This window comes from Malurus melanocephalus, unplaced genomic scaffold, assembly GCF_030028575.1.
Source record: "Malurus melanocephalus ecotype Western Australia unplaced genomic scaffold, MMel_1.1 scaffold_24, whole genome shotgun sequence".
In the NCBI taxonomy this organism is placed as follows: domain Eukaryota; kingdom Metazoa; phylum Chordata; class Aves; order Passeriformes; family Maluridae; genus Malurus; species Malurus melanocephalus.
In genome coordinates this window covers 3,566,490-3,584,158 of record NW_026623256.1, presented here as the reverse complement: position 1 = coordinate 3,584,158, position 17,669 = coordinate 3,566,490, and the positions used below count along the sequence as shown (strand labels likewise).

Here is a 17,669-nt window from a genome sequence, read left to right as displayed (position 1 = left end):
ATTCACTCCTTGCCAAGGCAGCCAGGGGCTGATCCAATGCTTGCTGGGGGAATAGGCAAATGTGTCATTTCTTTCCTTCGATCCGTTCTAAAAGTGCCAATGGATATTGGGCCCTTTGCAGCCCTGCAGAAACAGCAGGAATGTTTCRTCTTGGTTTGCAAGGCAGCTTTGCAGTGGCAGATAGAAATGCACCTTTCCTCCCAGACAAATGCACTGAATGAGCACCATGTGTCATTCTGACATCAGTGTTAAATGGTGAGTGGGGTCTAACTTGAACATGCTTTTTGAAACAGTTCACTTAGAAGAAACAATGCTGTGGATGCTGTAATTTCATTAAGAATTGGTGGTTCTCAGTTGTGGCTTCCTGCATTGAAAATCCCAGATCCTCTCATGGCTGTCCTCTCACCATTGCTGGATAAGGAACCTTCTGCTGGAGTTTCATCATCAGATGAAACTGACAGTGACAGGAAAAGAARAACATAATGGAGAATGGAAAAATACACAAAGGAAGGGAAGGATGGCCAGGATGGTGGTGGATCTCCTTCAAGAATATGGTAGTCCTGACCAGTGTGCTGGCCTTGGTGTAGTTGTGACTGACATTGAGTATCTGGAGCAGAAAGGARCACTCTCCCCACTGCCTCTGAGTCTGCTTCACCCCTTTTGTTCTCAAAGTGAGCAGCAAATATTAGTCAGTATTATTCACCTTAATTTTCACAAAATTAATGTAATTGTGGAAGGGCCAATTATGATCCATTAATTTATCCTGTGTTAATCACAATACTGAGTTTATATMCAAAGCTGCCTTGTTTGGATGAATGCAGGCTCTTCCCTTTCTGTGCTGTTTTTAGCAGCAGCAATTGTTACAGTTTTCCAGATTGTTGTGTTAAACCTCACATTTCCCTGTGCAAGGGAAACAATAATGGAAAACCTGCAGACCTCAATTATCACTGCAGGTCAGAGGGCATGCTATTGAAATGCTTATGAGTAAACACTGCAGGATGTGGTCCTTCCTTGCTGGGGCTTTTTTTACCCTTAAGCACCAGGCATATTTCCTATAGTTTTTATAAAAAAGGTCAAATGTTCATTAGCAACAATGGAAAAACGACAGGGGTGAAGTGTGATAATGACAGAAGCTTCTAAAGATGCAAGAGAGGAGACACTAAGAATGAAGGAAATGTTGTTTTTCTAATTTTTGTTCAGAATGTTTGGGTTTGAACTAGCAAAAAAACATTTTCATGAAGAATTTTGTCTAATTTCTCGTATTTTTCCCTAGTGTTAATCCAGCTCTACATGCATGCCTGACTCACATGATGACTTAATTTCTTTCTCTGTGAGCATTCAGATGTCTTCACTCAATCACTTTAATTAAAGCAGKAGTCCTTACCCTCAAATGTGGACAATAAGTAACACAGCCAGCTATTCTTGTTAGGCTCAGGGTTTTTTCTAGTTATAGATGTGCCCACTGGTATCCAGTGCAATCCCATTTTAACATTTAAGCAAGTGACCAGCTTAAGTGAGTTCAAACAGCTCTTAAGCATTGAGAGAGAACTTAAATGCTCTGCTGAATGGGGACSTGAATCAGCTTCAGATTTACTGACAAATTTATCTACAGAGAATGTCCTTCCTTCCTGGGATCTTATTAGATGAGGTGGAGGTAATAGCCTTTTCCTACTGGTGCCAAAATCAGCACAAGGTTTGTCTTCATATCACAAGCAGCACATTGGCACACACTATTTTGCTTTCTTTAGCTTATTGTCAGCCTTTCCCACTCCCTTTATYAAAGAATGAACATGAGATGCTTCTCAATGTTAATTTCCAGGAGGCTTTTTAGGTGTGAACTGGGATTTTATTTTTTTTTCCCACAATAGTGAATGTATCCAAATTTTTACTGATATTCCAAAACCCCAGGACTGAATTGAAAGGATCAAAGCTTTTGGCTTGATCTGTGCCACAGAAATAATCCCTAACAGAGAATTTATTGCTTTTTTAATGTTCTTAAGGCTGTCTCCTGAAATGTCTCCAGTTGCTCAGCACTGTCATCTGCAGCAAACTTTTAAGGAAATAAACATGAAATTCTCAGCTCAGATAGAAGCAGTAAGCTGTGACAGGAGGCAGTGAATTGCTCTCTCTGKCTCTGAGGCAGCTGAGTCCTACCAGAGCTTTCCTGGATGCAGGATGGCCCTGCCCTGTTACCAAAAACAGGAGAAAGAGTGGAAAGGAGTCTGGAGCATGTGTTGGCTCAGACCAAACAAAGGTTTGGTCCTGATTACTTGCTCAGGAATAAAAGTGCCCCGTTCACATAAAGGATTTCTCCCCAGAGAGATGAGGATCCCTTTTGGCTGAGGCTCCAGGAGCCCAGAGACACTCGACAAAGAGAATGAGTAAAACCAGGCTTGAAACAGGTTTTGACATAAGAACAGATTCATGCATAAATGCAGTGTGGTGCTGGTTATAAATGGAAGTAGTGGAAATAGGATGTTAGCAGAGAGTTTATTTTTAACTACTATTTAGACTTTCCAAAGTGTTGTATGCGATAAAAACCAAGGGCTGGTAAAAATTCAGGTAAGGGCAAAATGTTACAGTATTCAGTATTCTCTGAGAGCAGATAAAATACCAGAAAAAAATGGTGTGATAAGAAAACACTTACTCCATCTAAAAATGTTAGTTTATAATCTCAGCTAAATTAAGAAGTTCTTGATTTTTTAATATATATTCTCCTCTTACTGGCTGATTTAACTTTTTTTTTTKTTRAGTGTTCAGGATTTATTMTGGGGTGCTCTCAATTTGAGTGGCATAGCAAAAGATATATGCTCTGCAGCATGCTGGCTGTTCTGCCAGCAAAGTAAACAGCACTTTAGATAAGATTTGGGCTTGCAGCTTCTCTTAATGAGAACATCATCTTTCAGGGCACGGGTTTGCTCATGTAACCAAATAGGCCATGCATGCCCCTATTTATTATAAAAATTAATATATAAAACAAACTCTATGTATCTATATGAGCAAGCTATATTATGGCTGTGTCCTATCKGCATAACTTAATTATAGCAGTGCTCAGCAGCTCAGAGAAGGAATGGCAGTGAAGCTCTGCAGCATCACRTGGGTGCTTCAGCTGGAGAAGGGAAATCCAACAGTTCTGATATGAGAAGGAGCCGTGTCCTGYATCCCCACGTGTCTCTGCTGGTGATGCTCTTCTTCCCAGGGAGCTCTGGAAGATGTGCACAGCACAAAATGCTTAGCTGTACACAGAGGTTAAAATCAGCACAGAATACAGCGCAGAATTGGTGCTGTGTGGTATTTGATGATAAAATTAAATTGGATGCCTGTAAGAAGAATAACAGCTATGCCATATTGCTGTGTGGATGCTGTTATCTTACATGCGTGTTCATTTTTCTTAATGCTAAAATAATGCTGCAAACATGGAGTGAAAAGGAAAATAAYGTCAGATTTATAATCTGTTCACAAATGCTGCTCCTTTTACCACAGCCCTGTTGCAGAGCTGGAGCTTCCTCGTCACATTCTCCTGTTAAAGTGGGAATGGAATTAAAGACACTCGGTCTGTTTATGAAATGGAAAAGCAAGGGAAGTAGGAGGAAAGAGCCACAAGATCCAGCAGCTGCCCTGCTATTGAGACTGGTCAGTGGCTTCCCTGTCTCAGGCATTTGATAACTCTGTGATAGCTCAGTTATAGGTCTGTCCTATCACTGCTACACAATGCACAAGGTGTACTATACAAAAGTTTTTTTGATTTYGCAATAGCTATTTGCATCATTGTAGTTCCATGGTGGCCATAAAGGCAGTGTGCTCTCCTTCCAGSCCTATCRATAAATCTGCCYTCTKTCCAATTATTTTTCTTTYTAAATTAAAATAATTTAGTTGTACCMATTGAATTTTCTTTCCTAATATAAAACCATCAACCAAAAAAACATACTTTAAAAAGTCTAGAGTGAAAAATGTAAACTAAACTTTATAATTTTCTAATTGTAAATCCCTTTGTCTTTGGAGTGCTGCATAGCAGATCAATTCCAAGTAATTATTATGTGAAAAATGTAGGACTTTTTGGTTCATATATGTATTGAAGAGATGCAAAGCCAATATTAAAAGAATTTTAATTGGTTTGAGATAGTAGGAGGAAATGATTTTCCTTCATTTGTAGAATCAAAAAAAATGAAAGTATCTCAGCTATTAAATTTGGGAAAGGAGTGCATATTTCAGTACTGCAGTTACTGATGTGTGAAATACAGAAAAATGTTAATTGAGGTAGGCTTGTGAAGTGAAATTAGTTGCAAGTGGACTGTAGATGAGCAAAGGGATTCTTAGGTTGTTGCACCTCAGCTTTACTTTGAGGTTAATTCATTAAAGATAATTGGAATGTTAAATAGTTTTCTATGAGGAATCGCTGCTACAKTGGTCTAACACTTTTAATCCGATTGAATCAAATGCTAATTACCAATATTCAGATTTATGCTATGCTTATTTATGTACTCGCCACCCTGATTACTTCCTTGACTGCTGATAATATTTTCTGCCAAGGGTGACARCCCTTCAATCATCTGAAAATAAGARCTTGAATGAGGGGAACTTCAGCWKGAGCTGCCTGTCCCTGTCTCTATCCATGGTAAAACCCAGGAGCAGCTGAGCACCCTTTCAGTGTTTCAGAGCTGATTAAACCCTCACCAATCACTCCAGAGTAAATGCAATGCCTTTGGTGTGGTTCCCTGGGTGGGCTTGACAGTACTCAATGCACCACTGCACCCAAACTTCCAAAAAATGGGCTCTTGGCATGGACATGAGTGCATTTGCAGCCCAAGGGCAGCCAGGCTGTGGTCTGGGTGCCTTTGGGGCTGGATCTTGCACTCCCAACACCAAACAGATCCATGGTCTCTGGGAGCAGGGAGAGGAGGTTTGGTGTTCCTGGCTCTGTCCCATTCTGGTGGCACACACTGTCCATGCCCTCGTTCAGGAGGAAGACAAATCAAATCATGCAGAATACATTCTCCACAGCAAAAGCAGAGTGCCAAGGTGAGTTGTCAGGARTGAACAGAAATGCTGATTTACACCAGAAAGCCAAATACAAATCCGTAGCCTGACACAGATTTTCTTTTTCCTTTCTTTTATTTATGACTGTGACATAAGTGTCCTCTGCATCTATTTACTCTTACCTGGGGTCTCAGGCTTGCATATTTCATTTGCCCAGCTGGGCTGCATCACTCTGTGAAGGATGATCTCTCTKTGCTGGAGAGGTGTGTGTGCCAGGGCCCTTGCATGTTATTTCTTATTTATTGCCTCCCTGGCGACAGGCTGTCGCCAACAGGCAGATAATTAGAATGGCTCAGGCTGGAGACCTGTGGAAAATTGGAGTACTTTCATAATTGGCCCATAAATGCTGTAGGTTTGTGCTAGAATCCTCTACAATTTCAGCTATCAGAAGCTCAAGTTTGTTTCTTCCGTGAAATATTTATCTTTTATTCTTACAAAAAGGGRAAATCCTTGCATTATGGATCTATTCTCATTTTTTGTTGACTTACTTTTGATGGCTTGTTATTTAAAAGAGCCAACTTTTGCTTTTGGAGAACCTTGGAGTCATTTAAACAGAAAAACAGTCCCTCTTTGTGCTTGAGCTCCCACTYTGTACAGAAAGWGAAAAAGCAAAAGCAAAAAATAAGAATAGGAGAAAAGARTTATCAGAAACAACTAAACCAACAGCATAATCTGCAACTTCTGTGTGTAGTGTTATGATATCTGAAACATAATTATCAAGCTTAAGTTAATTAGACTAATGCTTAGAAAATCTGGCATGGCAGATTGTGGTAAGTAATTATATATACCGATTAAAAGATGTAATATGCAGTGAGCAAAAGCAAAAAGAAAACTCCATTTGATACAGCCAGTGAACACAGACAATTAAGAAGTCAAGTAGATGAGCACCGACAAAGATACTGAACTTTGTGGAAGATGGTGGGCGAGATGCCAATTTTTCAGTGGAACAGATTTTGCACAGTATCAGTCAAACTTTTGTTTTATGAAAATCCGTGCTACTGTTTCCTAACTGAAACCCATGAAGGGCCACTTGCTTTTGCATTGGGACTAGCTGACATGAATGCAAGGGTATGTGCAAACAAGGATGTGACATTGGAGTACTCGTTTACATATATATAGAAGTTGCGTAAATGGCTTTTCCTAAAAGCAATTCACAAGATGTCATATGAGAAATAAAGCTGTGAAGACAGTGTCTTCTGCAATTAAGTGTAATAATGACTGTGGGTCAGGATGAATGGGGAGAGCTTGTGTGCCTTTGCACCACGCAGTATGTGCACAGGAAAACCCTGAAACATACTGAGAACATGATTCTTTTTTTAAAAAACTTTTGCTTGAAGAATAGTTTAAAGAAGAGAGACCTAAAGAGAGGAGAGAAATGTAGCAGCAGACCTGTGATAGAAGTTCTGATTGCAACTTCAAAATGTGTCTAAATAAATAAAATTATTTTGCAAGTTCTCCGCAAAGTGCGTGACTGTGCAACTGATTCCCCAATCAACTCCCTCCTGAAGGAGGAGTGAGAAACCTSCAAATTCCTCATCAGGTAAATTCAGATGAAGCAAGTCCATGCGTGATCCATTCTCACAGCATTTAATCCACAAGTCTTTGACTGCGCTTCTGGAATAGGGTACAAGTTCCCTCAGCAGCGCCACGTGTTTTATTCATATCTGCTGGAAATTGCTTTCATTTCCGTTGATCTCATTGTTTCCTAAGGCATGAACAAACTGATTGAACTGAAAGCATACAAAATTACTTTTTGTCTCTGAAAATTGGGAGTGTTTGGGTTGCTTTAGGTTGTCTTTGTACCTTTCCTACCCTCCATCCTGCACGGTCGTGTGCTCCCTCCCTCCGAGCGGTGTGGGATTTTCCGTGGCTCTGGAGCACATCCTCTGGATTATGCAAAGAGGAGGTGGTGATCTGCTGCCAGGGTGTCATCACTGGAACAGAACCTGCAAAAATATTGCAAGATGAAAAAGTTCCTGTGACTTCTTCAGATGAGTATGTTTAAAATATCTGCCTGTGCTCAAAGGTTTTAATATTAATKCTGTCCAAAAGCAATGATACTGAAGTCTACATATTAAATAATAATTGTTATGCAAATGCTATTAGTTTATTATTTCCATATAGAGACATGGGATGTCTGGAAGGTTTTAGCATGGGCAATAGCAACTGTTTCTTCCTAGGCAGTTTAATAATATTTTCAATATATTTTCATCAAAAACACCTTTCTACTAGTAGAAGCTATCAGCCTTAATTAACTGCCACATCTATCCAGTTAAAATTAATTCTCCCCAAATTCACAGCCCCTTCACTTAAATTAATTTCAGAATATTCTATTCCATGTCTATTATGCCATTCTTGTTCTTCTGCATGGGCATCATGTGGGTCCAGCTGTGCTCTTCTTCCCCAGAAAAAGGATTTCAACAAAAGGCCAAGAGTGCAGCTTGGAAGAGGAACAAATAGATTCCTTCTCCTCAAAGTGAAGGCAGCCTGTGCCCCTGCACCTCCTGAAAAGCCACTGTGATCCCAGTCTGAATTCTACTGAGTAAATAAGGGCTCCTATATTGACCCCCTTCGTGTGTGGGTTCAGAGGTTCACCTGAGCCTGCTTGAACAATACCATTCCTCACTTTCCCTCTTAYATCCCCTGCATCCATCCATCCATCCCAAACAGAATCTAGGCCCCTATTTGCTATGGGTAACTCATCTTTATGAAGTTTGTACAACAGGAAAAAAAATATTTTGGCAAAAAAGGTTTACAGCAATATTAACGGGCTGGGAAAAATTGGAAAAGGTGATTGACCATCTGAAATCTCCAATTCTGCTCCCATATATGGGTCTGGTCCCATCCACTGCCACTGCATAATCAAGACATGTGAGACTGTACTGGGTTTAAAAACTGTTCTACACATTGAAGATTTTCTTTCCTGTTGCTGCTGCTACTTCAAGAGATGAATTTACAGACTCTGGGGCATTTGCCCTTGGCAAAACTTGTTTAGTTCGTATCCCGCTAGGTCAGTGGAATATCAATAGATTCCTAATGCAGTCTGTCTTTTAGAGTTTCTTTCATTTCTCAGAGCAAAAGTAAATGCCATTCATATTGGCAGTTCTAATGGGAACATTGAGATAGTAGTTTTTGAAAACATACACAACTTCTTTTAAATAGTCATTATTTCTCTCTCATGTTTCTTCAGTGTGTCTATAGCAATTACAAGGTTAGATACCCCCTAAGATGGTAGGAAAGGTCATTTTGTTGTCTTTTCTACCCCATGCCTCAGTGAAATATTCATGGTACAGCTCAGGTASTGGGCTTGGGTTTAATGTTTCGTTGCATTGCCATCTGTTTTGTTGTTGCAGTTGTTGTTGTTTTTTCCCTTGGAGGGGGGTGAGGGATCATGGAGACAGCAGTGAGGGATGCTGGCACATGGGTCCAGACCTGATGGAAAAGAAGAGCAGTGAATCTGCAGAAGCAGAGTAGCTCCTTTTGATCCATACTCTTCTCTTTTTTAACATTCCAAGTCCCTCAGGTGAGAATCTGCCATTCTGCATGTGGCTCATGGGCGGTAGATGTGGTGGGCTCTGTGTCTCCTCAAAGGCTACCAAGCCACATTAAAGTAGTCTTTTCTATGATTTGTAAAGTTCATTTATGTGATTTAGCCCAGGCATCGAAGCCCAGCTCCTCACTGAGCCACATGGCATTGACGAGTTCCAAGGGTGTGTTCCAGCTCAGCTCTCCAGGGTGTTTCCAGGGTGGCAAAGGGAGCACAGGGAAAGGATGAGCCTGAGAGGGGATGCAGAACCCCAGCAGGGCTTGGCCACAGCCACCACCACCACCCAGCTGTCACAGTCCTGGGGACACCACAGGGACGCAGAGATAAGGCCAGGGAGGTTTTCTCTACAATGAGTTTTTCACAGGTGAGTTTTAAGCTCTTTCATGACTTTATTTTACTGTAATGAGAGCGTTTGGCCCATAATGTCTCACCAGGATTTTTCAAATTCTTTTTGATCATCTTGCTCTTTTTCAGCATTTTCCTCTCGCTGCTGTTGATTTAAATGTCATGACATTTTAAACATGACTTATTATAACAAAACAGTATATAAAACAATATGCTGCATAATAAATGCAGCCATATTTTTTTTGAGTGAATGTTAAATGAGAGCAATTTATTCCTCAACCTATTTTAGTACCTACTTACTGGAGGGTATTGGCTGCCTAAATCCCAGGGAGSCAATCYCAGTGAAGTAGCCTTGCATGTGCAATGCTGAAAGCTAAAGAAGTATTTGAGCGATGCCYGGGGGGAAAGGCTGTYCAGGGGATGGAGCTTTATCCARGAGTGCTGTGATCCTGAGCACTGTGGGGAAATCAGACAGGATCATCCTGGGAAGGTCTGGCAGCACTGAGGGGTCCCCTGAGAAGCACACACAAAAGCAGGCTTTGAAGCCCCCGTGGTTCACCTCAAATATGTGATGGGTGTCACTTCAGACACTGGAGTCTCCTTGAAATTCTCCTAGAGTCAGAGGAGGGACTGACTGTGATTATGAGTTACTCCAGAACACATTGATGGAATGTTTTCATCTTAATTCTAGAAAGTATTGCTGAGGATGAGGATTTTTCTCTTTTTTTTTTTTTTTTTTTTTTTTTTTTTTTTTTTTTTTTTTTAARTAAGAATAAGCTAATTCCCCAGAGAAGGAGCAATCTGTTCTGGCCACTGTGGGCTCTTCCTGCACATCCCAGAGCTGTGATGAGAGGTGGAATTTCTCCTGGGAGATGGGGGCACGCTCCTATTCCCCTCTGTGTTGAACTGGCTCTGTGCTGAGGCCATAGAACCTGCAGCTGAAATCCTTTGTGCTGTCAGAAAAAGACAAAGAAAGCAAATAAACCAAATCAACCTCCTTAACACACGTGTTTTCTTTGGCATGCCATGAATCTTATTGAGTGTGCTCAGGGTATGGCAAATATTTGTCTAAAGTTAAGAAGATTACTGGGGGAAGTTCTGACTTTGAAACTGTGTGCAGCAGGAGCCAGAATACATCAGGCTGSTACAGGCACCTCGAGGTTATCTCTGCTCTTGGAGTGGGACATGCACATCTCTCTGCAGCTCTGACCTTTTGGGAAGAGGCTTTCAGTCAAATAATACATGCACCTGCATGAAATTTTTGAATCACTGACTCTATCCTTGATTAAAGTGCTTTTCCTTGATTAAAAATAGCCTTTTTCCAAATGAGTAATGTTGCGTGGCGGGCTTATCGCAGGATAAGGTTTCCTCCAACATTATCACACTGATGACATTGCCATTTCTTAACCAGGTCACTGTGGAACACTTTTCTCTTGTGTATTCAGCCCTCTGTAGGCATTAGGAAGCTCCCCACAAAAATCCACCTGTTCTTCTCAGGTGAGGGAGACTGCAGAGGCGTTTCTAACATTATCTGCTAGCTAGGAGGATAATGGGCATGGTGAAAATGTGTCTAAACACTTTTATAGATTCTTGYCTGGATTCAGATCAGGTTGTAAATAGCAGTTCCCCAAGTCTTTGGCAGGACTTCTTACCCCAGTGGATATTCCTTCAAGTACCTCCTTTATAATGCTCTCACTTTCCAAGAATTTTATCTCAGCTGGAGCCAAACTGGAAGTCTGTCAAGATCTGAGTTCTTCAGAGTGCAATCTACATATTTCACCGAATAGCAAACGTGTTTTCTACACAACTGTCATTCTGCTTGTGGGCTTACTTGTCTTTTATATTTTCAAAAGCAAATTTCTTAAGATGCCTTTTATATTTATGCTTTTTTTTTCTTATCAGAATTGTTAGAAACTAGGTTTTGAAGAATTTTTGTTAGCAAAGCACTTAAACACACACATGCTTAAGGGTTTTTCTTAACCTTTCTGTGTTTTCACAAAATTCTCTTCATCTAAGTGCTTTGCTAAAAAGGGTGCAGTTATTCATATGTCCGTGTGAAGTGTGAGGTTCAAGTCTTTCCCCAAAGCACGACAATAAAACTGAAAAAATATTTGCAGTCACTATGACAAAGAGTCGACAGGAGGGGTAAAAAGCACCACTCTCTAAAACACAGCTTTGATAAACGGAGGTTTCCAATGGAATATATGCTTTGCAGCAATAATATCAGCAGCTGGGAGGTAGCAGCATATTTCATGCAGAAGCAGTAAAACAATTGGAGAAGGATTTTTCAGTAGATAGTTAAAAAATTGTCTCACATAAAATACAGTTAATTTAGGCTCTTTTCCCATCTCCTTAAATAATTCAGTTTTAATGCAGCAAGTAAAACCCACCCAAAAATCAGGGATTTCTGATTCATGCAAACGCAGATATCTGTATGATATAGAATCATAAGCAAAGTCAGCAGATGAGAAAATTATAGGATGTGGGTTTTTTCTGCAGTGTTCACTGTAAATTAGAGCAATTAAATTACAGCAGTTTTGTAGCTGTAATTAAATATGGAGACGGGCTCAGAGATGTGGAAAGCACAGAACTGCCTGAGCTGCCGGGGCTGTGAGAGGGGCTTGGGAAGGGGTGCTGATCCCACAGAGGCTGCTGGGGCAGAGAGGGATCAGCACTCATTAACACAATATCTGGTGGGTCCCTTGTGTGTCAGGAGAGCCTAATGTGCTTCTTCTCTGCCCTGATTTTGCTTTTCCTGGGCCCAGAGCAGAGCAGGAGTGATGCTCAGCTGGGAYGAGCCCRGRGCTGGGAGCTGCTGCAGTGATTTCCCCCAGGACAGGATGGGATTTCCTGCAGGACAGGATGGGATTTCCTGCAGGACAGGATGTGTGAGGCTGTGAGATTCCAGCATCCTGAGAAGCTGCTCTATGGAACTGCTCTGTTCCATGCATTATTCTTTCATCTCACATTGCAAGTCAAGGCGAGACTCGAGGCAGAGCTGAAGGCAGATGGGATGGAGGCAGGAGACTTGGACTGGCAGAGGAGGGCACCTACCAAAAAGCTCACAATCCTTTCTGCAAGAGAGCAGAGAGTGAGGAAAGGCTGGAGCATAGCAGGAGGTACAGATAATAGCAGTAAATGCTGCATTTAATCACACTGTGGGGTGGGGTGGAAATGAARTCTTGCTAGAAGGTTATAAGTGAAATACAGAGAGAAGTGAAAGGAAAGAAAGCACTGGGGAAAAAGAGCAAGGAGGGCAACAGCAGGGGAACAGGGCAAAGGAAACAATTCAGGAGTTAAGCTGGTGCAAAAGCAGTACCAGAGGAGGCTTAGATGGCTGGAAATCATCACCAGGACCTTTGCATCACCAAAGGGCTGAGGAGCCACTGCCAGCTGAGCCCTGGAGCTCTTCTCCTGTGGGGTGAGATGCTCAGGGTGAAGCCCCACCATTGCTGCAGGGATCTTCTGTGGAGTGTGTTGGTGACACAACTGCTGCCATAAGGGAATGGGGACAGGCAATGTGTAGCAGCTCTGGGATTGAGTTTGTCTCCAGGCTCTGGAAAGGGGTTGCTACTGGTGAGAAGAAATTCAATTTTCAGACTCCTTATGGTTCATGTGTTAATCTGATGTTGAGATATCACTCTGAATATTTCACCATGTGTAGGATTTAAGTATAGAAAAGATGTTTGGATATCCCAAGGTGTATTGGTAATAATGAACACCAGCAGCTGGATAATACCTAATCTCTAACCCATGCCACTGGCAAAAATTCATTCTTTTATTGTTAGCTGCTGGTTTTGATATTACTATATTTTATAATTGCTGAAGCAGCTGAGTTTTGTTATGTTGCTGCAGTTTTGTGTAATTACTCTCCATCACTATAATTTTTCTTTTAGTTAAATGCATTGGAGGTTATAAACTCTTAACTATCAACTATAAATATTCATGGGGAGTGAGAATAGTTCTAACTACCACAAAAGCTTTTTCCCAGTAGTTTTGGCTAGTGCTCTATATTTACACAGGTTGCTTTTTTGATGATGTTGTGGCATAAACAGAAAAAAAAWATAATATACATATCGTTGCAAACAACAGCCAGGTCCCCTATAGTCTGCTRTGTTGAGAATTCTGGGCTCCTCCACAAAGGGCAAGAAGGAGAGGTCCCCCAGTGTGAATGTGCTATAAAACAATATTGTGTTTCCCTTAAGAATTGCAGTGATAAAAACATAGACCATTCTGCAGCACTAGCAACTTTAATAAAATAACATAAAGCACAGCTGTCAGGTCTGCCAGCATCTCACACTGGGAGACATGAGTGAGAAAATGAACACTTTTCACAAGCAGAGATATTCAAAGAGCTGCACTGTTTACATGTAATCAAGACTGACAGTCATAGATTATCGGTGGAAGAGCATTTTCTGCTTGAGGTGAAAGAAGAGGATAATTTATCAGGAAGCCCAAGAAGTCAGACATCAGTAATGATCTGCTTGAAGAAGGGCACATCTTAGAAAYAGTGCATTTATTTGTACTGCAAGGCAAGAAGATGTTGGGAGTTGCAAACAAGAGTCCTGGTGCCTGAAGAATGTCGAGCAGATACAGTGTGTAATTTGCTGGGCAACTGCGATTAGAGAATTGACTAATGTGTGACTCGCTGCTTGTTCAGAATATTAAAAGAAATTTAGCATAATAGAGATTGTCTRAAAGAGCTGTTCATGCTCTCTCTTCCTGTTCTTTCCTTTGGAGTTATCCAGGCTAAGCTGAGGGAGTTGCCAAMTTTCCTGTTGATGCTCAGGATTTGGAGACACTCCTGCAGTGAGTRTCCACAAACAGGTTTGGCCTCAGAGAATTTGGGCCTTTTTGCAGTTAAACATCTTGTCCACCTGCTGCAATGCTTTTGCATCACCTTTCTCTTATGAAAACAGGCCAAGCACCAGCTGCTCTGAAATGGTAACTAGTTTGGAGCCCTGCAGAGGAGGTTTTATAGACTCACTTTACCTTGGTGTGCACTGAGTTTGAAGAAGTAGAATTGTTCTGCAGAAAGTGYCACAGACTTCAAGCTAGTCTGTGTTTGGATATATCTGAGTAAGGATGTCAGCTCAAGATTTCCATCTTTTAATGTCTGACAGGGATAGAAAAGAAGGGGAAGTCACTGTTTTTTATGGATGGATATTTGGCAAATAGAGGCATTTTTTTCCCTTTAGTTTGAGCAGAACCTTGGAGTGTTCTCTAGGTACAATAGAGTGTGGCTTCCCCAGTCTAATCCAAACTTTCAATAGCAAGTCAGATGTTTGCAAAGATTCACAGCTGGGACTTGGCTGTATGTATGGATATGAACACACTCCAAGGCACAGGAGTCCCTAAGAAACAAGTATCAACTGTTAGGTTTGTTTCCCACCAGGATTCTAAATCACTACAATTTATAACTGAAATATCTGTGTTCTTCTCTCCTGAAAGTAGCTTTACAGCTCAGCCAAAATACCATGGAGACTCTCTTAGCCTCTCTTTATTAAAACAAACAAAAGTTTACATGAAGTAGCTTTAGCTTACAGAGGCCCTCACAGGGAGAACTGAACCCATTCAGAAAGTACTTWGCATAAAAACACTTTAAACAACCAGGTGAGACCAAACCCATCCGTGATCACAATACCTTGTCACCATTAGGGATCYCTAGCAGATTTCAGGAGGTTTGAAGAACAAGGAAGGTGCACAGATGGACCTGCCCTGTGCTTTTCAGCTTCCATGGATGTGCAGAATGTGCAATCCCTGAGCTAGAGTTGGTGTCAGCAGCCTTTATTTTATTTGTCTTCTGTTTRTTGGCACTGTTGATTTGAACCTGCAAACCACAGAATGTCAAGGGGCTGGAATGGACCTTTAAGATCATCTAGTCCCAAACCCCTTCTGCCATGAGCAGGGACCCTCCCACTCAACCAGGTCACTCAAAACCTTATCCAACCTGGCTTTGAACACTGCCAGGGTTGGGGCATCCACACCCTCCCTGGGCAACCTGTGCCAGCGTCTCACCACCCTCACAGTAAAAATTTTCTTCCTAATATCCACTGTAAATCTCCCCTATTTCAATACGTGCCCCTACTCCTTGTCCCATCAGTACAATCCTTATTGAAGGGTCCCTCTGGCTGGGGCTGCTGTGTGTGCTGGGGCTGGGCACTGGCAGCCAGGGCTGCTGGGCCTCCAGGCRAGTTTCAGGATTCATTGCTGCTCCCCATACATCTGTTTTAACCTCGAGTCAAAGATTGATTGTTTTTAAAGGTTAGCTGTTCTGTAGCAGAAGAAACCCTMGCCTTTGCCAGCTTTGAGAAGTCACTGTGGTCTGTGACTGCACAGTTTTAATTTAGACAATAACAACAGCCACTGCAGGTTAACCCTCCTTATTGCTATTCACTTCAGTTTCATTGAACAGGAAAAAGAATCACAACCTCCGAGTCACATCCCCAGTTTGCCAATCTCCACATGGAGCCCGCTCTCACCTGGACTGTGCAGAAAGAAGATAGMAAGGGAGAACAGCAGCCAAATCATGTCACTGGAAGCAATTCTTGCAGGTTAAACAAGGAGACCTTGAGGAACAGGGGCAGCTCTCCCTTGCCTGCCAGCTTTTKCCTGCTGTACCTCCTGTCACTCTAAGGTTGAATGAGCAAGACATTGCTTTTTTTTTTTTTCAGAAAACAGCTCACACCTCAGTCAGATTTACCACAACTTGCCTTGTGTTGGTGCATCCTCCTGTGAAGCATGAGCATTCCCAGTCCATGGAAAGTAAAGGATGATGGATATTCTTTCCAATAACTCATTGCTGGGTCAGCTGTGATAGCTACACCCCCGAAGTTGTGTGCAGAGGGTGAGAGCAGGCACGTGGACACAGGGCATGGGCTCTCMGTGTGTGCATTGTACCAGTCCCTGCCTTTTAAATCTTCCTCTCTAATTCTGTGCCACTGTTACAAGATGGATTTATAACACACTTAGTGCTAACRTAACAATGAAGATTAGTCTTCTCCAGTCAAACAGTAATACACTTTAATTTGCCTACAGCTACTGCATTGTATTGGCATGAAAGGAAATGGCTTTCTAATGCAGCTTCATCTGCTGAGCAGGGAGAAATCTGTGCTGCAGAATGTCAAACTACCTAGGACTATAGCTGGCAGCAAAATTCAGAGTAGGAGAAACACAGCAGAAATGAAAGTATTTTGAGTTGCAGGTATGCTAACAATCCTAGTTTATTGCTAAACGTGCCATACACAATAATGCACTTTGCTTGGCAGGGTCATGGTGGCTTCATCTTTGTTTTCACACCTCTTCATCTTCTATATTAAAAAGGTGTCCTGGAATAAAAGGTGTAAATTCGCCGATTTCCAACTTTGTGACATTAACAAAAAGTTGATATTGTGAAGCTCCTTAGAAGCACTGGTGCTGATAATGCAGTYTGTGCTGTACCTAGAGAATCTGGAATCTCAGTGCTTAATCCGTTAAGTAAATGTTTCTGCTGTCTGGTGTAAATGCTGCYTTCCCTTGACAAGTGTCAAGCGTTCTTTGAATGGACATGTGCACAAATAGTCACTCAAGTGCCAGTATTTACCATTACATGGAACTCCTCTCTTCAGGAAAGCAGCAAAGCCATCAGCTTCCTCCCTTGTGAGTGGCAAAGGAAGAAATTATCATGTCTGGGGCAATATCACGTAATGCTTAGTGCAGATGGGAAAGAATAAATTTTTGTGGTCATATTGTGCGAGTTGGACACAAAAATTATATGTTTCATTTACTATTTTTTTCCTGAGAAATCAATGAAATATAATTATGCTTAAAATAAGAGGCTTTTTTCTAGACCAGGGATGTGTCTTGCTTTTAAGAATGGCAGGGAAGGACTAATAACTTGCAYGCAGAGAGGGGAAAAAGAAAAAATTCTATAAACTGCTGGTGGGAAACWGTTGCAACAGGGCCTTGTTATCACAATAGGTCTTTGATAGGAAAGGTGGCACCATGTGCAGACCCTYTTCCTCTCTTCATCACCAGCTCCCTCCATCCTGAAGACACATGGAGCAGTTAGATTGTTTGTCCTAAATTTGACATTAAATCAACAGGTTTAWTTTTTCTTCTTTCTCCCTCAAAAAGTTGCAACGACATGACAAAGAGGATTCCCCTGACAAGTGGAGGACAGAAGAWGAAATGGCAGCTGAAGCAGAAATTCTGAAGAAGTATTTCCAGGAAAATTAAAGGTAATGGTTTGAACATTGACTTACTCCTGCAACAYCCAAAACTCTGCTCAAGCCTCCAGGACCTTCTTGAGGACAATGGGGAAAATATCTAGAATGGAACAAAAGAAACCAAAGCTCTTAGATTTKTGTCATTTCCAAAAGGACACAGCACTACAGCAGTGAACAAATCAGCACCATCCTAGAGCATTTTGCTTCCAGACAGCAAAAAAAATAATGTAGCTGGAAATGAGAATCATCAACATTTACTTAAGAGGAGTTTTTAACCTAACATATCCTCCCTCTGCGCTTTTAGGACAGAAAATAGTCCTGGTACCTCTATGAAGAGCTAAAAGTGGTGTGTCTGTGTACAATCACACATGCATATGCAYCTATACATACAAAATTGCATCAGAATTCAGACTATAGAGTGCATAAGCAAACACTGACTTTACCTGTCAAATGTTAAACGATCTGATCAGTTCAACTTCCAAAACTAAGCCTGCTGGAAAACTGCCTGTTCTGCTAAATTTTCCACTGGTCCT

At 41.5% G+C, this 17,669-nt stretch overlaps 1 protein-coding gene across 3 annotated transcripts in view; it reads left to right on the top strand.

The window, feature by feature from the left end:
- FHIT (fragile histidine triad diadenosine triphosphatase) overlaps positions 1-17,669 on the top strand; it is a 504,007-nt gene that overhangs the window by 479,135 nt on the left and 7,203 nt on the right. For all 3 annotated transcript variants that reach the window (XM_057390370.1, XM_057390369.1, XM_057390368.1), the window contains one exon: positions 17,045-17,148. In XM_057390370.1, coding sequence (XP_057246353.1) covers positions 17,045-17,146 — 102 coding nt within the window. In that variant the 3' untranslated portion in view covers positions 17,147-17,148. The remainder of the gene's footprint in view (positions 1-17,044; positions 17,149-17,669) is intronic.